This window comes from Lolium rigidum, chromosome 3 (genome assembly GCF_022539505.1).
Source record: "Lolium rigidum isolate FL_2022 chromosome 3, APGP_CSIRO_Lrig_0.1, whole genome shotgun sequence".
Classification (NCBI taxonomy): Eukaryota; Viridiplantae; Streptophyta; class Magnoliopsida; order Poales; family Poaceae; genus Lolium; species Lolium rigidum.
Genome location: NC_061510.1, coordinates 260,083,149 through 260,108,678, shown reverse-complemented (window position 1 = coordinate 260,108,678; position 25,530 = coordinate 260,083,149). Strand labels below are relative to the sequence as shown.

At 46.9% G+C, this 25,530-nt stretch overlaps 2 protein-coding genes across 2 annotated transcripts; both read right to left on the bottom strand.

The window, feature by feature from the left end:
* Window positions 1–12,737: 12,737 nt before the first annotated feature.
* On the bottom strand, window positions 12,738–13,940 carry LOC124696431 (protein ROH1-like). The gene has a single exon (XM_047229163.1). It carries the CDS (start codon window positions 13,938–13,940, stop codon window positions 12,738–12,740), a length of 1,203 nt encoding a protein of 400 aa, XP_047085119.1.
* Window positions 13,941–15,270: 1,330 nt separating this feature from the next.
* LOC124696430 (disease resistance protein RGA5-like) lies at window positions 15,271–21,469 on the bottom strand. The gene is made up of 8 exons (XM_047229162.1): window positions 21,236–21,469; window positions 20,315–21,141; window positions 16,734–18,776; window positions 16,315–16,370; window positions 15,822–15,982; window positions 15,601–15,728; window positions 15,476–15,488; window positions 15,271–15,288 (listed from the first exon to the last, which is right to left on the bottom strand). The coding sequence occupies exons 2-8, from the start codon at window positions 21,127–21,129 to the stop codon at window positions 15,271–15,273; spliced, it is 3,234 nt and encodes a 1,077-aa protein (XP_047085118.1). The 5' UTR covers window positions 21,130–21,141; window positions 21,236–21,469.
* Between the last annotated feature and the right edge of the window lie 4,061 nt (window positions 21,470–25,530).

The window sequence follows — 25,530 nt, the reverse complement described above, 5'->3', positions numbered from 1 at the left end:
AAAATAGGAAAGCCAGCCACAACGAGGCGTCTTGCCACAACCAACGTGGAACCTGGGCCTATATATGAACCCACATGTTAGTGATTCGGTCGTGTATGTACTATTCTAGTCTCCTTGTTTATCACCTTCCACGAAAAACAAGTCAATCCGCTCAGTTTGAACTGTGTGTATTGAGTATTACAAGTGTATATTATCCCATCTCAGTTAAAATCCACATAATAATCTTTCATACACTCCAATCCAGTTAGGATGGGGGGTTAATTAATCCAAAATGGCGTTAATTAAAGTCGTCCTTGCACATGCGAGTTTTTTCCTCATGAAAGGGAGTTAGCATGGTGGAAGAGCTAATATATATGTAGCCACACCTCTCTCAAGTGTGAGAGGAACGCATGTACAATTAAAACTCTAACCCTAAATCCTAAGCCATAGCTAACCCTAAACCCTAACAGTTGGTAATCCTCCCTGCCTCCTGGTTGGCACCCGCCAGTGAATTGCACTGGGATACTAGGAGCATCACACGGGTATGATTCCAGTGGCGCCTGTCCCAGCGGTGGTGCTTCAAGCATGATACATTGACCAACATAATATTTGCCTCAACATGCTCATCATCCACAATGTTTAATCTGGCAGATAGCAGCCAAATGGGAAAAGGTTGTCTGTAATATATGTTGAATAGAATCATAAGCAACATATGAGAAATGTAGGAAGCATGGGTAGAAGCATGATTCTATTTAAGAAAACTTCCACGAAAAAAACACATCCATGCTTTGGAAGCATCAATTTTATGCTATTCAACATAACTAGTACCACGTATGAAGCTTCAAAGCCTAGAATCATAACTAGTAGCACGAGGATATGAAAATTACAAGAACATGAATCAAGAAGCAAGAAGAAGCATGGTTATATGCTGCAAACTATCTAAACGAAGAGAAACATATAATATACACATGAAGCATGGATATTTCAAAGCAAGAGATTATCTCAGCATAAATCATATATATTGGAAGCATTGAAAACTGAAACTGGAAGCGAGAATTAGCTCTATTTCAATATAACCAATCTGTATTGGAATCATAGATATTTTGGAGCACACAACTCGTGCTATCTCAATATACTCATCTATGCTGGAAACAGCATGAGATGCTTGAAAACTGTGTAGAATCAAACATTCAGTAGTTAGGAACCATATAGATATTAATTTGAAAGAATGAAAATACAGAAGTATCAAATTTGTACTATGTATGTAGCATACTAAAATCTACGTGGAAGCAGACAAATTTGAAATGTATAATATAACAATGGTTGTCGCCAATTTGTCTGTATGACCAAACAACCTAATCAGTGGTGTACAATTTTTGAAAAACCTGGTAAACACAAATCATGAATATAGATCTCACACAACATAATAGGAAATACATGGAAGCAGACAAAATTAGCCTGTGACCACATGTCGGTATATGAATTGGCTGGTAAATTTGATTTCACAAATCCAATTAATGGTAGAGGACTACAGGGAATTCACGGTCAACAAATTTAGAAATAGTCACATGGGGACGGGACCTAGGTGAGCTGCTATTACGTTCTGCCGGATCGTGTAGTCCTTGAAATGTATCGAGATGGTGGCCGTGAGCGGTGGAAGCAGCCTACACCCGTGGCTTCGGCCGAATTGCAGGTTAGAGCATCTCTAGCCGCATCCTCCAAAGCGTCCCATAAACGATGTTGGATCGAGCGTTTGAGAAACGTGTTTTTTTATGCCGTGTTTGGGGACGTCGTCCCAGCCGCTTCCTCCAAACGCGCCCCCAAAATTTTAAAATAACGTTGTATTTTTATTTTAATAGATAAAAAAAATTTGTAGGCAAGGTGAAGAAATAAGATGTACTAATTTTCAAAGCGGTGCAACATAAACAAATTACATATAAAAACTTTGAAAAAACATAAAAAAATTACATATAAAAGCTTCGAAAAAATGAACTAATTTTTTAAACTACTTCATCTTTGATGGCCCCGCCTCGTCGTCCTCACGGTGGTGCTTCCTGTTCGTCACCTCTTCCGAAGAGCCGGTGTCGTTCGACGCGTCGGAGGAACTTATGCCCCCCTCGTCGTCGACGGTGCTCGCCGGATGCGCCTTCGCTTTCGCCTCCGCCTCCGCCCAGGCCCTTGCCGCCACCGCCTCCTCAGCCTCTTCCTCCTCCTCCTCGTCGGCCTCCCAATCCTCCTCGCTGCCCGTCGGTGGGGACCATCGCTGCTAGGCGTTACAACTCTGTCCCACCAATGGCGCCATCCCGGCGGCTTCCCCTCGATGTCGGTGTCTGATGGTAGAGAGATGTTGCTCATTGTGAGATGGAGAGGAGAGATGAATGGGGCCGGTTGTAAATTGGAAAGCGCATACGTAGGGGTCTTATTGAGCGCAGAGAGCGGATTAATGGCGGCGTAGATATCGAAGAGAGCGGCGATTGCTCTTCCGTGGAGTTCGCGCTCTATTCTGGTGGTTCGCGCGTCGATCGACGCGGTTGCCACTGTGACAGTTTCCCTTCCCGACAACTGCACCGTCGGTAGGTAGGCGGCGGTTGAGCGTCCGTTCGTGAGTCACTGACGTGTCGGTCTCGCGTCTCCATACCTCGCTTCTCGTTGTGTCTGGCGTGCCTGGAGCGTCCCCTGTGGAGCGGAGATGGGCTCGAGGCGCCGGACACCGTATTAGGCCGCGGCGGACGGAAAGGACTTTTGGGGCGCGCGACTGGGAACGAAATTTTGTCCGGCGCGCCCCAAATCCCTTTGGGGGCGCTTTAGGGGATGCTGCTGGAGATGCTCTTACATGGCTAGGTTGAGCCGCCTCTCACACCTGTTGCTCCGACGGCCAGCCAATAATTCCCCAACGACGCCTTCCCAAGGCAGAGTGTCATGTGTGTCGGTGACCGCGCACATGACGAACAAGGCAGGGAACGAGGAAGCAGGACGGCGAGGAGAGCTAGGGCGGTGCAGGGAAGCAGAGCAATAGCGGTGCGGATCAATTTGAGTGAGGTGGGGGATCTGGAGGCATTACGAGGAGGGAGGAGATTGACAGGTAACTGACCAGAAATTCCGAATTTCGGTCAGTAAACATCCCTGGTTAACGGGGAGAAAACGACGCGCAGAAACAGACCGTTCGATTGTAGAGCAAATCGATGGCATGCAGGAGGTCCGACGATTCGATTCCAATCGGACTAGCTAGTGTTTAATTCCGTAGTATTTCCATCTCTTCCCTGCAATGCTCGTGTAGTCGCATCTAGTGTATTCGCATATTCGCATGTATGTTCTCTGTTGCTCCCCCTCAAACAGCCTACCTCGACGAGAGCGAGAGTAGCGATATAGCCCCGATCTCCACCGCGGATACCTCCTCCTACTGGCCAACTTTCTCCTTATGTTCCCAACGCTGCGCCACATCCTCGTCGTCGCCGGGTGGACGATACCGTGGTTGTCGCCGGCCGGGTATAGATGTTGGAACTTGTAGGAATCCAGGAGCATGTACTCCCCAAGAGAACACCTTGTCCTACACCACCATCGAGATGTTGTGGATTGTGTGTGACAAACCAGTCCTCGACGTCTATCCGATCCCGATCGGAAGTCTGATTGCTGGCCTTTAAGCCGGCGATCATCCGCACGCCCTCCCCTCATCCTGTCGATGGCGTCAAGCGGAGGCTCAAACCCTAGCGGTTCTAGAGGAGGGAAGGCCATGGATGTGGCGTCTCTCCTGCGTGATCTACAGATTGGCGAAGAGGAATTTGACGATCTGATCATTGAGGAGGAGGTCTCTATCGATGAGGAACCTGAACTCCTTGCTGTGGCACGCGTCCTCACAAACAAGAATTTCAGTGCGGCAGCGTTTGAAGATACCATGCGATTTGCGTGGGGCCTGGCAAAGAAGGTGGAGTTCCGGGATGTCAACATGGCTGTTCAGGAATTGGGGTATAGTGATCCAGGGCTACGATGGATATTCTAAACCATCAACCCTGATACTTGATAAACTCCCGATCTGGATTCAGATTCATGATATACCTGAAGTCTACCTGAAGAAGAAGGAGATCCTAGAAAACCTAGCTGGTCGGGTTGGCAAGTTCATCAAGATCGACACTGCTGGTGCATCTGGTGGCAACTTTGTCCGGGTCCGAGTTGAGCTGGACGTAAACAAACCTCTGGCGCGTTTCACATCAACCATACACAGAGGAGCGAGGGAAGTCTACCTTGTCAAGTATGAAAAAGTTCCAAAGTTCTGTGAAATCTGTGGTATATTGGGCCATGAGTTCCTGGAGTGTGGCACGGGTTTTCATAAGGAGGAAGATCACAAATTTGGTGATTGGATGATTGCGGACGCCGTGGCCGAGGTAGAGGAAGATCGACTGGTTCAGCACCGCGTGGTAGCAGAGGTTCTGGCGCGGGAAGGGGTTTTGGACGCGGTCGCGATTTTAACAAGCCGGATGATGAGCATGGTGATCTTTCACCAAGTGGGGATGATCCAAGTAAAACAGCTCGTAAGCGCCTTGATCTGGATGGTACTTTGGAGCATGAGGAAAACAAAGGAGCTCTGGTCGTTCATGATACAGGGAGCAAGGAAAATGATGTGGAGATGGCAGATAGGGCCCTGCCAAGCACTCTGGAATCGCCTGTGAAGGTTCAGGTTAAAAAGAGAGCTAAAACAACACCTGATGGGGATGATGACACTACTGAAGATAGATCGGCAGGCCCTCTCGAGGGGTACTGCCGGGAGCAATGAAACTCTGCGGATGGAACTGCCGTGCGGCGAATTCACCCACGGCAGTTCGCTCGCTCTCGGATTTACGAGAGCACCTTAGGCCAGACATCTTATTTTTATCTGAATCGCATCTGAATAAAGAAGGGGCGGAGAGTCTCCGTCGTAGATTAGGTTATGATTTTCAGTCTTCCGTTGAGAGTGATGGTCGTTCTAGAGGTCTTGTTTTATTCTGGAATGAAGAAAATAAAATGGTTTCCGAGTATCTCTCGACTAATTGCATTGATATAGTCTTTGAAACTTTGGATGCCACTGTGTGGAGATTCACGGGGTTCTATGGTGAACCTGCGTGGGAGGATAGGCACTTATCCTGGAGCTGCTTACGCGATCTGAGTAGTAGATCCTCGCTTCCCTGGATAGTCATAGGAGACTTCAATGAAATCCTATACTCGGATGAGAAGGAAGGAGGCAATCCCAGACCCGCTCGCATGATGCAAGAATTCAGCACCTGCCTATCGCAATGTGCACTACATGACATGGGATACACGGGTGATAAATTTACCTGGAGAAGAGCTGAGGTTAGAGAAAGATTGGACCGGGCGGTTTGTAACTCGGCTTGGAATAATCTGTTCCCGCTCGCATCGGTCAGTAATGAGCCACACTTCCGCTCCGATCATAGACCGGTGCTAGTTAATACGGAACATTTTGATGCAAGCATGTTTAGCCACAGGGGGAGCAGGAAATTTGAGGCTAGGTGGCTATCTGAAGAGTCACTCAATGAGGTTGTAAAGACAGCATGGGAAACAGCAAAATTACGCGGTTTAGCACCATCCCTGGCTGCTCGAACAAAAGCTGTTCATATGAGTCTCCATGAATGGGACCGAACAGAATTGAAAGGGCCGAAGAAACGCATCGAAAATCTGAAGAAGGAGCTCGAACAATTGAGGAGGGGACCTCTGTCCATAGAATCTATTGGGCGGCAAAAAGAAATACAGGTCCTTATAGAAAACCTGATGGAACAGGAGGAAATTCACTGGTTACAGCGTGGCAGAGCGAATTGGTTGATGCATGGTGACCGTAATACATCGTTCTTCCATAACACAGCCACGGCAAGAAAGAAGCGTAATCAGTTGAGACGCTTGCTTGATGATACAGGCGTATGGAAAGAAGGTGACCAGTTGAAGCAACATGTTGTGGACTATTTTTCTCACCTCTTCTCATCAGAGGACACTAAACATGTGCAAGAGGTTCTGGATACAGTACAACCTAGGGTTACAGAGGCCATGAATGATGTTCTTTTGGCACCGTTTAGTGCTGAAGAAGTAAAGAAAGCCCTTTTTGACATAGGGGATCTGAAAGCTCCGGGACCTGATGGGCTTCACGCGATTTTTTATAAGAGGTTTTGGCATCTTCTAGGTGATGACCTAGTACATGAAGTTCTTGCGGCAGTAAATTCAGTAAGCATACCCGATGGTTGGAATGACACCACAATAGTCTTAATTCCAAAGATCAAGATGCCAGAGAAGGTTACACAGCTGCGTCCGATCAGCTTATGTAATGTGGTATATAAGGTTATATCCAAGATGTATGCAGCTAGATTAAAAGGCCTTTTACCTGAGATTATCAGCCCAACTCAAAGTGCATTTGTGCCGGGACGACTGATCACAGATAATATTCTAGTGGCTTATGAATGCTTCCATGCAATAAAGAAGAGGAGACAAGGTAAGAAAGGCTTTTGCGCAGTAAAATTGGACATGCACAAAGCTTATGATCGCGTCGAGTGGGGTTTTCTCGAGAAGATTATGTTGAAGTTGGGTTTTAACCAACGATGGGTCAAGATGATCATGACGTGTGTCAACACTGTACGCTATAGGGTAAGGGTGAACTCAGATGAGAGTGATATATTCACCCCTACCCGCGGCTTGCGCCAGGGTGATCCCTTATCGCCCTACCTCTTCCTGCTATGTTCGGAAGGACTTACTAGCATGCTGGAGAAAGCGGAAGAAGAGGAGGAGCTAATCGGAGGTTTGCCGGGATGCGCCGCCAATATCTAATCTCCTGTTTGCTGACGATTCGCTGATTTTGATGCAAGCGGACGAAGGCAATGCAGAATGTTTGAAAAGGATTCTTAATACCTATTGCCGGGCCTCGGGACAGCTGGTTAGTACTGCAAAGTCTACAATTTTTTTCAGCCCAAACACGGAGGTGGCTGAGAGGGAATCTATTTGTGTGAAATTGGATATTATGACTGAAGCCTTAACTGACAAATACCTCGGTTTACCGGCGATGGTTGGAGCGGATCGCACAGACTGTTTTCAATTCTTGGTAGACCGTGTGTGCAAGAGAATAAACGGGTGGAAGGAGAAGATTTTATCTTCGGGTGGAAAGGAGGTGCTTCTCAAAGCAATTGCTCAAGCTATACCATCATATGCGATGTCAGTTTTCAAGGTTCCAAAACAAATCTGTAAAGGAATCACTACGGCGATATCAAATTTCTGGTGGGGAGATGGGGCTGATCGCAAGAGGATGCACTGGCTAGCCTGGTGGAAATTATGTGTTCCAAAGGCACAAGGAGGCATGGGATTCCGTGATATCCAATGCTTCAATATGGCTCTGTTGGCAAAGCAAGTATGGAGGCTGCTAGAAGAACCAGAATCTCTGTGTGCCAGGGTATTACGGGCCAAATATTTCCCATCTGGGGATTTGCTCAATGCAACAATGAAAAAAGGGAGCTCCTTCACCTGGCAGAGCATATGGGCGGGACTCCAAACTTTCAGAAAAGGGCACATATGGAGAGTAGGAAAGGGAGACCAGATCAATATCTGGGAAGATGAATGGATCCCAGGTAATTACCGGAGGGTTTTTACAAGAAGGGGACATAACATTCTTACAAAGGTACAAGATCTCATTGATCCAATTACTAATCAGTGGGATGAGGATATTATCAGGCAGAGCTTCTTGGGCATTGACGTCCAGAGAATTCTCGTCATTCCCCTACCGACGCATGAGATGGATGACTTTGTCGGCTGGAGCCTGACCAAGACAGGATCTTTCTCTGTCAAATCGGCATACATTGCTGAATGGGAAAGTCATAATCGATCTAGAGTACAAGATGGAGAAAGGAGTGGAAGCATAAAATCACACCCTATGTGGGAGAAAATATGGGGTTTAAGAGTACCATCAAAAGTAAAGATCTATCTATGGCGAGTGATGCAAGAAACCATCCCTTGTAGAGCGGTATTGGCTAACAGACACGTCAAAGTTAGTGCCCAATGCCCTCTCTGTGAGATCGGAGTGGAGGATGTGAAGCACATGCTCTTCCAATCCGATCGGGCGAGCCAGGTCTGGGGAAATCTTGGGCTGGAGGAGTTGATCACTGAAGCATCAGAGGTCGACCGATCGGGCCAAGCGGTCCTGGAATATCTTCTATTTCATCGGAGTTCGACGCAGACAATCTTAGGCCGGCCATTGATACCTGAACTTGTGGCGATCACATGCTGGTACTTATGGTGGGAACGGCGGCAGATCACGCATGGCGAGCAAGTTAAAGGCCAGCAGACACGGCATTAGCCATCGGAGCCCTATATACTAACTTCACAGCGGCGCATTCACCAAAACCGAAGCGGGTGAACAGGGGCTGGGTAAAGCCAACGACAGGTTTTGTCAAGTTAAACGTCGATGCCTCCTTTGATGCAGATGGCCTAAGGGGCTCGACGGGAGCTATTCTTCGGGACTGCAAAGGTAACTTTGTCGCCGCTAGTAACAGCAGATTAGACTTTGTTTATGATGTGATGTCGGCAGAAGTCTATGCTTTGAAGGAAGGTCTGATCCTGGCCCAAACTATGGGGTGCAACAGAATTATTTGCTGCTCTGATAATATGGACGTGGTCAAAGCAATGACAGACGGAGGCTTCTCAAACGGAGCTGCCGCAGCTATTCTAGATGATTGCTATCATATGGAAACAGAGTTTGTGAAGATCCAGTTTGAACATAATCCCCGTGAATCAAATACAGTAGCACATGAACTAGCTAGACTTGCTAGAGGACACGAGCAGAATGTTTGGCTCGATGATCCCCCTACTTCTATCATTCCTATGCTTATCAGAGATGTAACTTTCGTGATAAATGAATAGAAAGTATGGTTGTATAAAAAAAAAACCAATCCTCGACGTTCTAGAACCTACAAATATTGCTCTCTTTGATTGAATCATCTGGTCCGATGGCGACACGAGGATGTGGCGCGGCAGTGAGAGAAGAAGTCCGAGGCGGATGACGACACGATAACGAGCACTGTTGTTAATGCAAGAGGAAATGGCTTAGGAGGCAACAAAACTAGGCACAAGACACTTTGGTATTTTTCAGATTTAAAATCGAATGGTTTGTGCACTGCAATCTCTACTCCCTCCATCCCAAAATATGTTGCATATAGTATATACTCAAATTCAAAGCCCAAAATTGGCGGCGCGCACGGGCCTAGATGGGTTCCTGCGGGCCTGCACGGGCTTGCCCCGGCGTCGCGCTGGCTTGGCCTGTGGTTGCCCGGGCTGAGGCGGTGTCCTCCTTCCCGGACTTCACCGGCGAGGCTGCAGGGGAGGGAGCGGTGCTGGACGGCGGGGCGGCGGCCCTGTGTGCGCTGGGTAGTTTGGCGGCCGCTGTGGCTGCGAGGGTGGCATGGCGGCTGGACCGGGGAGCTCGCGCTGTTGTGGCCGACGGCTCGCTGAACCTCTGTGTTGGTGTCCATCGAAGCTCCCTCTCTGTGGCGGTTGGCGGCGCCCGCGGAGCTCTTCTCGGTGAGCTTGGTCGTTGGTAATGGTGCGACTCGGCTCTTCAACCCCGCGCGGTGCGGGTGGTGGCAGCGGAGCTCGCGGAGCTCCTTGGTCTGGTTGGTGGCGGTGGTGGCTTGTGTGCGGCGGTGGCGCCGCTTCTGCACATGAGGTGTGTCTGCGGAGTGTGGGATGGCAGCATTGTCTCGCTGGTCGGCCGCGTGAGGGTGTGGTGGCTCGTTTGCTCCGGGCGAAAGCCTGACCGCGCGGCGTCTGTGGATGTCGCATTCCTTCTTGGGGGGCGGTCGTGGAGCTCTCCGACCTTCACTGCCTCGGGTTCACGTCTTCGGGTGAAAGCCTAGATCCCGTGGGATCGGACGACGGCGTCGATTCTTCGTCGTTTCCCCTCTTGAGGGCGTCGTCTTGAAGTTGGTGATCCCCTTCGCGCACTCCGACGGGCTGGACACACAGGGCATCTGGGTTGGCAGGAGGTCAACCGGAGATGCGAGTGTTCCGGGTGGAGGCTTGTGAGGCAACGACGATGGTGGTGGCCTAGGTCTGGTTGCGGCAAGGTCATGTTAGTCGGCTCCGTTCCGGCGTGTCCAAATGTCTTCGTGGTGATCTCCTCTTGCTGTGAAGTCGAAGCTGCCCTTGGGCGGTGTACGATGACCATCGAGAGGCGGTCCGGTGAAGGTCCTATTTGGCGCTTGTCTTGCGCATCTCCTCTCCGAGGCTCGTCTTCAGAATCGGAGCTGCCGGTCTCTCCTCGAAGAGCCATCTGTTTGGCATAGACCGACTAGAGCTTCTTGTGTAGCTTTTGTGGGTAGCCAGGGTGGCTAGGTGTGCCCCTTGTGGCGGGGAGTGTGTGGTTGTGGGTGTGCTTTGACATTGTTGTTGGTTTTCGCCCGGTTTTCTCCTAAAAACCGGGCACCTTCTTCTTAATGAATGGATGAGGCAAAGCTTTTGCCTCCGTTTCAAAAAAAAAAAATCAAAGCCCAAAATTATAAGAAAACAAAAACTATACAAGCAGGCTAGGTGGGTCAAGTAACAGGCTGCCCTGGGCCCGTGCCAATCTACCGAGCCCAATTGCCAGTCTCCAGCCCGTCCTGTTCTGCTGTAAAGATGGAAAATACCAGCAAGCTCCGCCTAGTGACTGACGGCTGGGTCCTCCCGAACGACGTGATCGTGACGCTTGAGAGACGTCACCGTGCCACGCAAACAATGTGAGAAGGGGACCAGCAACAGCAGCTAGCTGTAGAGCCCAAAAAAAAAAAACAGCAGCTAGCTGCCATTCGACTCATCATTCACACACACACAGAAACCTCGGGATAGCATGCTGAGACTAGTCTTTTCCACAGTACAGTACAAGTCGTAAAAGGCAATCAGGGTTAACTTTGCGGCACTACGACACACCTTTTCGGCTTGACAGAAGAGGCTTATGTACAAGGAAAGATGAACACATGCATTAAGTGGCTCTTGACTATTGATCATAGGCCATTTCATTGTTCTTGCCATATTGGTATTCAGATCAAGTGTCATATGTGGTAATTAAGACATTTTACTGCTACGCAATCTGGTGGTACTGATTTCATTGCTCTACTTAGTGGGAATTTTGTTTACAAGATACTATTTTTGCTCCTGACAAGATACAACCCACATATACAGAAATGGGGAAAAATAATATTGATTACTGCATAACCTCTTTTTTTTTCCAAATAGAACATTAATTGAGGCATTTGAGCATTTCTTTGGACAAATTAAGAGTACCAAGAGCAATGCCGCAAACATGGTAAATTAAGAGTACCACGAACAATGCCACAAACATGGTGAATTGTAAAAACACACACACACAGACATGTGTATCAAATATTTGATGATGCACACCAAATGCAGCATCAAAACATGAGATGAAGGAATCATCTTTGCACAAAGATAGTACCCTTCCTTTACAGAACGATACACAATTTTATACTTACTACTACTTCCCGATCACAACCCACAAGTGAGGAAACCACGAGGAGCAGGGAAGCTACCTATGACATTTTTGCTCCTGACATTTGGCATATGACAGTTTTTTTTGGGGGGGGGGGGGGAGGGCGATCTTGATTACTACATATGACATTTTTTTTGCCAAAGATAACATGAATTGAGGCATTTGAGCATTTCTATGGACAAATTAAGAGTACCAAGAACAATGCCGTAAGCTGATGTTCGTACTGAAACCGTTCCAGATAACACAAACATGGAAGGTTGAGGATTAGAGTCAGCCAGTCAGGAATAACACAATTGTTAAATCACTGCAATACTTTTTTTATACTCGTTTCTCTTCTTCTGTTTAAAAGACACATTCCCAAATCGATCTCACAGGCATTCAGTGAGTCCTGACTATTGATCATAAGACATTTCATTCAGTTGAAGCGTTTGTGATCTACAATCTGTTACTCTGCACAGACTATTTTACTAACTGTAAAAGTTAAACATACTAGGAATTTTATTCCCGGGATAACTTTTGATCCTGATAAGCATACATACAATCCACACATAGAGAACTGGAAAAAAATTTGATTACCAAGAAAAACATCAATTGAGTCATTTGAACATTTCCTTGGACAAATTAATAGTACCAAGATAAATGCATTGAGCTAAGGTTCAGAGTGAAAGTGTTCCAGATAACACAAACATACAAACATGAAAGAATTGTGCTATAGAGTCAAGAATTACACATTTGACAATTTGTTGCTTAAAAACATGGAATGCGGCATTCGAGCATTTCTCTGGACAAAGAGCTCCGAGAACAATGCACTGAGCTAATGCACAAAGTGGATAAGTTCCAAATAACACAAACCATGAAAGATTGGGGGTAAGATTCAAGAACAGCACAATTTTCATATCACTGCAATATTTCTCCCCATATCTCATCTCTTGCTAGCATTCTAGAGTTGAAGGACACATTTCCAAAGCGATCTCACAGATCTTCCAAACACAAAGTGACTCAAGAATTAGCCGCACACAACTAACAAAATTTGATGATACACGAGAAATGCAGCATCAAAATTCAAAACATGAGAAGAAGGAATCATCTTTAGACAAAGATAGTTCCTTCTCTTTCCCCTTCCTTTACAGAAGGGTACACATTTTTATACTTTGAGCAAAAACCACGAGACGGGAAGCTACCTATGACCGCCACATTCCGCGATTAAAATGTATATGTGCATTCTTCCGTAAAAAAATGTATGTGGATTCTTGATGCTTCAATAGGTGTTGGGCATGCGCGAGTCGAAGCACTCCGTGCGGCTGCGGGCAATGCGGTGGAAGACCTCCCGGACCTGCCTTCCCAGCGGCTCGAGCCCATCCTTCATGGTGGTGCACACGGCGGCGAGCTCGGCAGCAGCCTCCCGCACCTCGGCCTTGCTCTCCCAGGAGAGCGGGATTGCCGCTGCGTCGATTGCCTCAGCGAGCCTCTGCACGCACTTCTCAAGTGCGTGGATTTCCTTGAGGAGGCCGCAAGAATTGCGCCTGTCCTTGCGCTTTCCCTCCTCGGTGAGGCGGTCCTGGAGCGTGAGGAGCGGCAGCGCCCACGGAAATGCCAAGGCCGGCGGTAAGGGAGGGAGGAAGTTCGCCTGTAGCACTGTGCCGCGGTCCGGGCACGGGACAGCCGCGATGAGCGCCCACGAGGTGAGGTGGAGCATACATCCCATCGCGTACGCCGGCGCGGCAAGACCCTCGTCGTGCGCACCTGGTGCAGCCAGGCCAGACCCGATGGCCTGCAGCTGCCGTGCAGCCGACCACGTGCGGGATACGCTCCACGGGAACGGGCTAAAGTGTGAGGAGGAGGATGACGAGGAGACGGAGGACGACGAGGCGCGAGATGAGGATGCAGGGGTGCGGAAGCTGAAGGAGCTGTTGCGATGGGAGGAGAGAAAGGAAGCGACGCCGCTCCCACTCCAGGGGGCGGCAGGGTCCTCAACAAGGAGGGCCGACAGATCAAACAGCGCCTTGAACGCGCGGCGGAGCTGACCCTCCTGGATCTCTCCCGGCGCGAGCAGAGCGGACGCCGCGATGTTGGCCAGGCGCCCCCAGCACTGCACCCGAACGAAACCGTAGCGTGCGGCGTTGCACACGTCGAGCGCATTCACCGCGCGCTGGTGGTGCGCAGCCACCAGCATCTCCGCCTGCCTTCCCCAACCGCCGCTGCGCCGCGCCTGGGCCACCATCACCCGAAACTCCTCCTGGCACTGCAGGAACGCCTCGAGGAGACGGCCGATCCATGCAAAGGAGAGAAACCCCTCCCGGTCCCTCAGCTCCGCGAGCCTGACGGCCACGTGCCACTGGAAATCCTCAATGTCGGCCTCCCAGCTCTGAGACAGCAGCGAGCGGTCAATTGAGGAGAACGGGGAGTGGGCATAGTGGGCATAGTGGAGGGATAACGAGCCATGGTAGACCTTCGCCGGCATGGTCGCCATGGAAGATGAAACAGGGCGTGTAAAGAGGGGTGGCCGGTGTCGGCCGTCGGCGGAGGCGTTTTGTTTTGGCCGATGAGATGTGGTGTTGATGGGTGTAGGTGCCCGTGAAGCTTTTGATTCTACAACCGTGGGTTGGAATGTTGCTTTAGAACGAATACGCATCTGCATGTAAGCAATCAATAAAATTTTAATACTATTGAAACAGCTTCTCAGTTGAAATAAAATTCGGTAGAGCAAATATAAATGCTACCAATGATCATACCTCATGGCGTAGATATGAACTATTTATGTTGCTTCTGACTGACTGTATAGTAACGTCAGTTTTCTCAAACCTATTGATGATATGCTGTGTACTGGATCTGTTCCCTGGGTCATGGTCCATGCAGCTCATCCCTATCTCAACGCATTTTTTTACTTGCTGGTAACATGCATCCAGTGATGTGTCTCCCGGTGATATATCCAGTATCAACCTACTTCTCCAATTCTCAATTACCTATCAATTTGCGAAACAGAGAATTAAATATCAGGATCACATGAGTTATAGTAGACCACATATTCGATTCAAATATTAAAAGAAAGGTGAAATAAGAAACATTGTTTTAGTTCACATTCAACAAAGCACAATAAGAAGTGCCATGAACATTATATTTCATTGTCATATTTTTCTCCTCTTCATTACCATTTGAAACTCTGCGTTAAATTCAAGCGTACCAAATATGCTACTCCCTCTGATCCACAATAAGTGTCGTGGTTTTAGTTCAAATCTGAACCAAAATAACAACACTTATTATGGATCAGAGCTATCAAGCATGGTATATCAAAGTGTGCTAGTAACATTATCACTTAAAACATGGTGCCCTTGTATGCAAGCTGTTGGACAAAATTAGTCTTACACCCACTGTGTTTGAGCAGTCCTTTTTATCCCGCCCAGTCACTATCTGCATAATAATAACCCCCAAACTGTATATGTCAGACTTGTATGTGATTGCTCCACCATCCAAGTATTCCGGCGTACCCATGTAAGCCCTGCGTAAGAATTGGTATCAGGCACAAATAAATTCCAGACGTATTAATCTTTGACAAAACAAAAGAGTTCTCAACATAGACTTTGCTTACAGCGATCCACCAACGTTTCTAAGGCCACCTCGACTTACCTCTTCACTCAATAATCTTGAATAACCACAATAAACTAATTTTGGTACCATTTTTTCATCAAGTAGTATGTTGCCTGGTTTGAGGTCTAAATGAGCAATGCAGTTATCATGAAGATAATGCAAACCCTGGCATATTTCTTTAATTATTCGATAACGTGTGTGCCAGTCTAACCCAGAAGATTCATCTGTAGGAGTTAACATAGAGCATCAGGAACTATCAAATTCAACAATTCTTTCAAATAAATATGTCTAGTTTGCCATATTAGCCAGTTGAGGCGTGCCATAGAATGAAGATATTTAGACCAAGTGATTGTAATTTAAGATAACGAAAAATAAAGAAAGGAATAACCTGGATCCCATCACCATACATACCAGTAAGATGCATCTGAAGATTTCCATTACAAATATACTCAAAACAGAGCAAGCTCTCTCGCACCATTGCAGAAACGCTTTTGCCTCCTTCCTTTGTGACATTCTCGTTTGTGTTAGCACAGTACCCTAGAAACCGTACTATGTTGTTATGCTTAACACTCATTAGCCAGTGAACATAATCCAGAAATAGTTTATCATCAGCTGCAACTGCAAGCCTCTTCACAACAACAGTACTCCCATTTTGAAGCTTTCCCTGCTTAAATTTCCATGTTAGGATGAGCATGAGCATTCTTTTTTTTTTTTAGTTAAGTATGGCTAAGATTGCTTGAGTAAGATGAAGGTATACCTTATAAACCACTCCAAACTCGCTTCTACCAATCTCTCGATCGTCAGAAAAATCATTTGTGATGTCTTTCAGCAGTGATAACTCGAGACTTTTCGGCTCAGTGCTTTCATCACGCAGCATGCTCTCCAGGACATGATGTTTGCTAGCTTCAGATGTTTTTTCTAGTCACAAGAGATTCAGCAGAATCGAGAGCATGTATTTTTAGTTCATATAATGTACTTTTTAAATAATCTGTGATACTATGAAATGATAATTTGATCAGTACAGGTCCACAACCATGCGATGCGAATGTGAGATGATGCGTGTGTGTGAGTGTGTCGACCTTGCAAATGCAAGAAACAAAAAAAGAAAAATTCATCCCATTTACTTTCTGCCCAGAAGATATCACTGGTTGGAGATTTTGCAAAGCTATCCAAATACACAAGGTGGTAAATGTTTGTGGAAGACCTGAATGGAGCGTATAAGTAAATGGGGCAGGAAAGAACAGAACTACCTGACTCCAGGCAACGTGAAGCAACAGTAGATGGCAGGTCAGAATTTTGAGACAACCTGAGGATAACATATTAAATGTTGATTAAAGACATTATGAGATGATAAGAGAAAACTGATAATATAATATTGTAAGCTTTAGTTTGGCCCAACTTCTGTGTATAATATTTTATCATGCAGGGAAATTTCCAATATAGATTCATTATAGCACTTGGTCTTTTGAGTAATAATTTTTCCCTCAGAGGATAATGGTAAAATTGGAGGAAAATAAAAAATAAATGAAAAACAGCGATCTTGCAAAGAATTACTGCTAGAATAACAAAGTTCCGCGCCCATCATCTTTTGGGTAATATTGGTGGAAAAGAAATGAATGAAAAAAGTGATATTGGGGAGAATTACTGCTAGAATAAGAAATATCCATACCTGATATCAGTGTGTTTGTTTGTATCTTCAGCTTTCTCTAGAACCCCATGTTTTTCAACTGATAAACCTTTTTCTTGCCTACAATAATGTTTCTCTGAAGGATGATATTCTTCCTCAACTGAATCCACCCATTTTACATTACATCGAGGACACTTTGGATGCTTGCTAATTGCGTCCTTGAATGCCGATTCAGAAGTCAACCTATCAGATTTGGTTGTGGCCCAAATTCGTCCAGCGATGTCCTGAAGATTTAGAAGGTGCTCAATTCCAGAAAGCATATTGCTGTACTTCTCCCCAATACATGTGTTGAAACGTAGCTTGAGCCTCCGAAGATTGGGCATGGCACCTGCCATGAAAGACATATAAAGTACACTACACCTGAACTTGAAATACTTGAGAACTGGGAAAGCCCCATCGTTGAAGATGATCCTTTGCTCAGGAGCTGTCTGGACAGACAATGAGAGAACCTTGAGGGAATGTAATCCTGTAAGGCTATCAATATCATTCATCATCAGTTCTCTAACAGAAACTTTCAAAATGCAGAGCTTGTGGAGCTGTCCGATCCACTTGGGAAATCTGGAAAAGAAGCAAATCGGTGGTAACTCAAGTCTCTCGAGAAAGACGGGTGTAGAGTGCATGCTGCTCAAGCCATCAAAGAGAACAACCGTGCCAGAAGAACAAGAAGCCAACATGCAAGACTTGAGGTTATAAAGTTTCCCAAGTGAAGTGGCCAGAGCTATCAGGTTTTTCTTCAAATGTTCACTAGATGGAGACGAAGAATAGGTGAGATGAAGATCCCTCAGGTTTGTTAGCTCCCCAAGGCCCCATATACTGTCTTCAGAGCTATTACCAAGGTCAAAATACATGAGTGTACGTAGAGATCTCATGCACCCGACCCTATCGGGTAGATTTGTCCCACTTCGAAGACGGAGATGCAACAAGTTCAAAAGTCGAACAATGTCCAGCGGAACAGCACATACTCCTGCATTTATGTCCAGTGTTTCTAAGTGTTTCATTGGTTCAATCTGATCCGGAAGCTTTACAGGGACATTACATGTGACCTGCAAATATCTCAACCAAAACAATTCGCAGATTCCTTCAAGGTTGAAACTTGTGTTTCCAATATCACCCCACAAATGAAGGACAAGAACTCGAAGAAGCTTAAACCCCATGAATGAAGGCACACAGTTAAACAAGCCAGAAAAGAAGAGTGATCGAACTTGTGATAATCTGGTACTTGCTGGTGCAGTTGCATATGTTGCACTTCCAAACTGGAGCGACAATCGGCGAACTTTATCAGGAAGTGGTATTGCCGTTTGAGAATAATCCAGTACAGTGATGAAGTTCTCTTCAATGGACTTGTATGAAATGAGATCAAGTACCATGTGATGCATTGAATAAGACAACACCTCATAATTACAGTTGATATCCATAGCTTGGATAAGGCCCGTATGGACAAGCTCATCAAAATACCTCCCAGCAACTTCCTCCATGTCTTCCCCTTCTTTTGCACATATAAAACCCTCACCAACCCATTGCTTCTCCAAATCACCTTTCAAGAATAGGAAGCCATCTGGATATGTACTAAGATGAAGCAGGCATGTCTTTAGATAATGTGGAAGACTATTAAAGCTAATGTTCAGTATTTGTCTCATAAACCCTTCCATGGTATGATTTGCTCCAAAGGAATCCTGCATACAGCCCAATTGCTCTAGTTTCTCAGGTTGGCGCACTAAAAGACTGGCTACAAAGATGATTGCTAGTGGCAAGCCGCCACAATTTCTCTTAATCTGAGTTGAAACATTATCTAACTGTTGGTTTCTTGAGATAAGAATTCTTTGGAGTAATAATTTCTCTGAATCATCTTCACTAAGAGATTCCATCTTAAAAATATGATCAGGGCAATAACCACAGCACGCCAAAGCTACTTCCATAATTTCTGTTGTAATTATTACTCTGCTGCAACAATTACCCTCTGGAAAAGCACGACTAAAAACATCCCATACTGATGTAGCCCACAAGTCATCAATTATAACAAAGTACCTGACAAATATTTTAAACAAACATCTGCTTATTACCCAAACACCAAATGACAATATCAAAAGGAAAAATGACAATAAGTTTCTTTTTAACCAAAGTACCGTGGGGCCCTATGGTTAAAATATTTTCATATACAAAAAGAAATATTTACAGCATATTCACAAAAAGGTCACAAAGGGCCTAGCTCTCAGTAGAGAGGTACACCAAGATCTAATAGTATGTTGCAAATGAGGCTTAAGCCTATGGGAAACATGAAACAAAAAATCCTGCTTACAAAAGACTTTGCATCTACCATGAGGGAGCCTGTTGTTAAAAATGAGAATAACTTTTTCTACAGCATTAGTTTCTTTGGTACACGTGAATTCTAAAAATTCTGGCATAGCGCACACCATGATTGGTCAGAAAGACCACTTCTGTTTTTTATATAATGTTGAAACACCTGCTTCATAGAGTGTTATTCTTATATGAATAGATACTCTTCATGGCCCCCTTGGAAAGTACAATAAGCATGAAGACATTTTCTATACATGATCGCAAACAACCAAGAAGCCAATAGCAAGTGGTGGCAGCAATATTCCTGGATGCTGACTCTTCTCTCTATTTCTTTTTCCTTCTCTAATAAATGTAAAAAGGAGAGCCTTAGTGGGTGGATTCTTTGCTTCACTTTTCACATATTTTATCGTTAATTTCTGTCACAAATATTGAATTGAAGATATTAGTGCCATAAACAGAAACTCGCTTGGTTCTTTCTGAACTGATGATTTGGATATACCAGTATGATCAGTTTATACATTTGATAACTAGTGTTCTAGTTATATTTATATGTCAGTAAAAAAGTTAACAACCTGAAAAAAAAAACTATGAAAGTACTTGAGTATATTAGAGTGTAGTACATTAGTACTCGAATTATTAGAGGTTTGACTACACATACTTGAAAATGATATTTTTTCAAGAATGGAGGGAGTACTATCTTCACATGACGACTCTATGGTTTGTCCATTTCACAATATATGTAAGCTTCACTGCATCTATCGTCTCCTCATTTGGCTGTACTACTGGATCCACATTTTTTCGATAATGGGTACTTCGTTAAACCATCAAGGCGATACAAATGACACCCGGCCTCTGCAGCAACACTATGTCAAAAAGACATCGAGATGCCTGCTGTACAACTGGTTGCACAGTGGCAGAGCTACAGCCCGGCATGTTCGGCGGCTACGCGGGCTATGCTCTTGAACCCTTTCCAATATTATCAGTTAGTGAGGATAAACAAAGAGTTAGCGCGGGCAAAAGCTGACCAATGGAAGTATACATCAAATTTTGCCCACACTTCAGTGGCAAGCTAGATCCAACACTGCCACATTCACTACCTCTCACATCATTGAAAATTGAAGTGTTGTAAGCAGATTTTCTCGAAAAACTCATAGTATAAATCAGTGATTCACAGGATAATAGATCTAAAAACGGCAACTATTAGACAACTTATGCTGAATAGGTGGAGCGAATTTACTAGTAAATGAAATGGATATAGGGACTCTTACCTCTTATCTTGTAGATATTCCCTGAGATCCCGGATCAAGTGGTGCGTCTCGCCAGGGTCAGGCGGTTGGTGCCGGCGAACTTGTGAGAGTATGCTCCTGATGACCCCCCTCATATCGGGCTTTTGGGCTGTCCGCACAAATGCCCGGCACTCGAATTGTCCGTGGAGCTTACCCCACAATTTTTGGGCAAGAGTGGTCTTGCCGATTCCTGCAACGCCAACAATCGACACCACCTTGAGCTGCTCTTCTCCACTGGTCAACCACCGCTCAAGCTGATTCATTGGGCCTTCTATGCCAACTAGATCATCAGGATCTGGCACAATATTTGGAAGATCCTGGCCAATACGTGAGTATCCAGGATTGCAGGCGCAATCATCAAACCTATACCTCCAATATCGCTGAGTTGCCTCCTGCGCACGAGTCCTGAATTCTGAGATCTTGTTGGTGATCCATGGGCGCCACTTCCACCTCTCTGGAAGTCGGTTAATCTTTAACCGAGTAATAACCTTACGGCGAGTAGCTCTACGGATCTTAGCTCGGGCATCAGCGTGGACAAATTGGTCGACGCAGTCCACCATGTCATAAGTCAACTCGCGCACGTTCTTCATCCAGTACCTCGCAGTCATAGGAGGGTCCTGCGCATTTGAGAGCTTCACCAGGAAGTTGTGCAGGGTGTGAAGATCATTTGTCAGTTGCTCGATCTTATCCATCACAACACCCCGCAGAGCCCAGTGTCGGGTCGCCAGAAGCTCACTGAGCTTCCCTGGAAGGGAGCCCATGGCACCCAGCGAAGCACTAATTGGACTCAGCTCCATAAATATCGCTTTCTGTCACCAAAACACAACCAGGCACAGATCATCAGATGTATTCCGCGACCAATTTCTACAGATGCGGAACAAAAGTAAGAGGGGGGAAACCTACCGAAGAAGAGATACAAGATGGGATGGGAACTAGACTTGTGCTGAATCCCCTCCGGAGGGGCAGGGCAGCGAACGGGATTGGTACGGCAAAGGCAGAGCAAACGAGGAAGGTGGAAGAAGGCAAACTATTCCGGCCGGCCGCGAGGTGGATGATGGGCGCGGACTGCTTACAAACCTAGTCCACCGCCGCAGCAGCGACGAAGATGGTAGTTTGTTCAAAAAAAAAATGAAGACGGCAAGATGCAAGAGTGGCTCTGGATGGAAAGAGGAGTGCAAGCTAGGAGATAGATTGACAGTGGACCGTGCGAAAATACGCAGCAGAACCTGCATTCCACGGAACCTAATTTACTGCGCGAGCCAAAAATCCGTACATTCGTAAAAAATCGCACATAGAGAATGTATGTATATGTGTGCGTGCCATTTCTTATATCCAAATTTAAAAGTAGAGTGAATTGCATGGCTAGTACGGAACATGGACACCCAAATCAATACCGTCATCGACCTTAGGAGAACGGCACATACGGTCACTAAATACGACGTAATGCTCATCTAGATAACTGGGTTACGGTACAACTCTGTATTTGCTGATGTGGCACTGCATGGACCCCATAGATTAGCCTCGTTCCGTTGACAAGTGAATGTTTCGACTAATAAAAGAAGTTGGACTAAAATGCAAAACAGCCTAAGAGATAAGGTTCCCTTCCCCTTGCTAGATGTGGCGATTTACACAGAAATAATCCTTTTGTGAAACTATAGCACAGACTGATCTCTAGGCCAAACTATTTCATCCATCTAACCCTTTTGTGTGGCGCCCCTCCCATGGGCGCCACACATGCCCAAGTGGCGCCCGTGCTGCTGGCGCCACACACCCATCCGACGTGGCACCGTCGACGATGAGGTGTGCTACCCATCCGACGTGGCAGGATGTGTGGCGCCGCTCTCGCCGGAGCCACACTTTGAAAGTGTGGCGCCCATGGCATCGGCGCCACACATCCACTTATGTTTGCACAAAACATACTGTAAGACATTTTTCCAGGGACTTAGCCGTTTTGGCGACCCTGTTTGTGTGGCGCCGATTCCATGGACGCCACACCTCACTATGTGGCGCCCGTGGCAAGGGCGCCACACATCCACTTATGTTTTCACAAAACATAATGTAAGACATTTTTCTAGGGACTTAGCCGTTTTGGCGACCCTGTTTGTGTGGCGCCGACGCCATGGGCGCCACACCTCAGCATGTGGCGCCGACGGCACGGGCGCCACACAAAGAGGCTCGCAAAAACGGCTAAGGACTAATCGTCCGGAGCCCCTGGATGTTTTCGACCTAAAAGTTGATATAAGTTGACATGTGTGGCGCCGATGTCATGGGCGCCACACAGTGCAGTGTGGCGCCAGTGGGAAGGGCGCCACATATTGACTTGTGTTAAAACCATGAAAAATCCTACCATATTCCAACAGTTTTGAATACAACATTGCACAGAATATGTACGACACAATTCTTCCTTCTCCCTTATGTCCCGAGCCAACTGAACCACAGAGTCGAAGAAATGGTGGCGCTCCTCCGTATTTGAAGCTTCCGCTTGAGCTCTTTCCTCCTTGATGCGCTCAGCCTCCTTAGCCACCTCCTCTAGGTGCATCCTATTGGCCCTCTCCCTCGCTATTTGAGCAAGTTGTCAGTTCTTCTAGAATTTTCCCTCCATAGACGGTCCCGTTCGGCCTTGAGCTTGTCGTTCCTCTTCTTCTCGCGCCATAGGTATTCTTGATACTCCCTTTGCATACGGTCATCTTCCGCCTTCTTCTTAGCTATCTCCTCCTGTCTCTTCCTCTCAAGTTCTTCCTTCTCCCTCTTCCGCACCGTCCTCAAAGCCTCCTCCCAAACCGACTCCTCCTTCTCATTGCCCTCCCACGCCCCCTTCCCCTTGTTGGGTTGAGTTGCCATACCTGAAAACAAAATTGAGAAAACCAAAGTTAGTCACGGAATAGGAAAATATATAGTACAATGCAATTAGTAACTTGGAGACACATACGGATAAGGGCCCGCTAGGTATCCTAGCATACTAGTACCCCGACGGCCACCATGCCGACCTCTACTAAGCCCTACATGAATCCTTGGTTGCCTTGGAGCTTGTCGCCATTGTGGTTGATGCCTTGGGGCTTGTTGCCTTGGAGCTTGTTGCGTTGGAGCTTGTTGCGTTGTAGCTTGTTGCCGTGGGGCTTGTTGCCTTGGAGCTTGTTGCCGTGGGGCTTGTTGCCTTGGAGCTTGTTGCCGTGGGGCTTGTTGGCTTGGTCTTTGTTGGCTTGGGGTTTGTTGGCTTGGGGTTTGTTGGCTTGGTCTTTGTTGGCTTGGGGTTTGTTGGCTTGGGGTTTGTTGGCTTGGAGGTTGATTTGAAGCTTGTTGGCTACTTGATGCTTGACTTGTGGTAGCATCATTGCCCTTTGATTTTTTGCCGGATGTACACTTCCTTTTATTGTGGCCCTTACTATTGCATGATCCACAATTAGTTGGCTCGCGAGCCTCTTGGAATAACTTGTTTCCCGAATGACCCCATCTATCCATATCTCCGTGATACCTCTTTGTCTTTCTTCTTCCACGTTTCACAACCTTCCATTCCAAACCATCGTCATACTCGTCATACTCATTCTCCAACGGAGGTTGTTGGGCAATGGGAGATTGGACAATGGGAGATTGGGTGGCTTCTTCTTGGCTCATGGGTGGTGGACTCCTCTCTCGAACGGGGGAGGAGGGCCGGTTAAGGTCAAGCTCGATACGAGCATCAACCGTCTTGGTTGCAAACAACTCCAAAGCCTTGTCTTGTGACCCGGCCACCGTCTCCTTGTAAACGGACCAACGTTGCTCGGAGTTGATACGCATTGTCTTCCAACGGGTGTGCATTCCAAACCCCACATTATGTCTTCCCTCTAGCTCAACACCATCATTTGGCTCATTCAAATTCAACTCAACCCTCACTTGTGCTACCACCTCCGCAAAGCTAGGGCTAAGGTCAAACACCAAGTCAACCTCTTCCGGGTCCGGCTCTATGTTTCCCTTCAAGAAAGCATCCTTGTCCACATGATGAACATGAACAATTCTTTCCATCCCCCTAGCATAATGGTAACAACACATACACACATGTGTTCATTAGTTACCATAATCAACATAATCTACCCATACAAACTAGCACACTACCATTTCTCCTACTTCAACAACCCTAACATCCAACCAAATCCATCTCCACCCTCAAATCAACCAAATCCACATCTAGGGTTTCACATGTAGATTCAACCAAATACACAAAATCAATGGATGAAAAGAGGGGGAACGGAGGAGATTACCTCAAGGAACGGGTTGGGATCAATCTCCACAAGCAGATCTGACGAAATCCAAGAGATTTGAGTAGGGATTTGAGGGGGGAAGAGAGAGAACCGGGCGCCTTGTTGAGAGGAAGAAGAAACAGAGAGAGGAAATGGCTGGGTCGGGCTGGGGTGGGCTCGCGCAGCCACACATAAGTGGATGTGTGGCGCCGATGCCACGGGCGCCACACTTTCAAAGTGTGGCGCCGGCGAGAGCGGCGCCACACATCCTGCCACGTCGGATGGGTAGCACACCTCAGCGTCGAAGGCGCCACGTCGGATGGGTGTGTGGCGCCAGCAGCATGGGCGCCACTTGGGCATGTGTGGCGCCCATGGGAGGGGCGCCACACAAAAGGGTTAGATGGGTGAAATAGTTTGCCCGAGAGGTCAGTCTGTGCTATAGTTTCACAAAAGGGTTATTTCTGTGTAAATCGCCGCTAGATGTTGAGCCACCGCCGCCTTTTCAGCACGCCGACGACACACATTCTCCGCTTGGTCCACCGCAGTATGGCCAGTGAGCTTCGGCCGGCCGCGAGCCAGCTCATGTATGTGTTGTCGCAGCTTCGCCCACAGCTCCGCTCGGGCTGCCGCATCCCCGTGCCATGCTTCGGTCCCACCACCGCACAAGGTTGTCTGCCGTCCCGCGCAATCTGGCCCCTGCTTTCCCGGTGCCTCATCGATGTCATCCCGTCGCAACAGGCCGTGGAGCGACGAGGATAGGAATAGTGGCAGCATGCATGGAAGAATGACGGCGTGTGGGGCAGAACGGCTCCTCACGGCATGGTTTTTCTCGTCGGCGCATGGTGAGGTGATTCAGCGTGAGTGCGAGCATGGCGGCAGCGTTGTAGGAGGTGATTCATCTTACCGCTGACCCCAAACTCCAGCGTGCTACCCTTTCTCCCCTTTTCTTTCTCCACTGATGGCAGATGCAGGTCTCCAGCAACA

Excerpts from the sequence above, each read along its gene's own strand:
- LOC124696431 (XM_047229163.1), bottom strand. The coding sequence starts at position 13,940 with ATGCCGGCGAAGGTCTACCATGGCTCGTTATCCCTCCACTATGCCCAC.
- LOC124696430 (XM_047229162.1), bottom strand. The coding sequence starts at position 21,129 with ATGGAGCTGAGTCCAATTAGTGCTTCGCTGGGTGCCATGGGCTCCCTT. Across the intron at positions 15,983-16,314 it reads TTCACGTTGCCTGGAGTCAG|AAAAAACATCTGAAGCTAGC; the intron begins GTAGTTCTGTTC and ends TCTTGTGACTAG. Across the intron at positions 15,729-15,821 it reads AGTTTGGAGTGGTTTATAAG|GGAAAGCTTCAAAATGGGAG; the intron begins GTATACCTTCAT and ends AAATTTAAGCAG.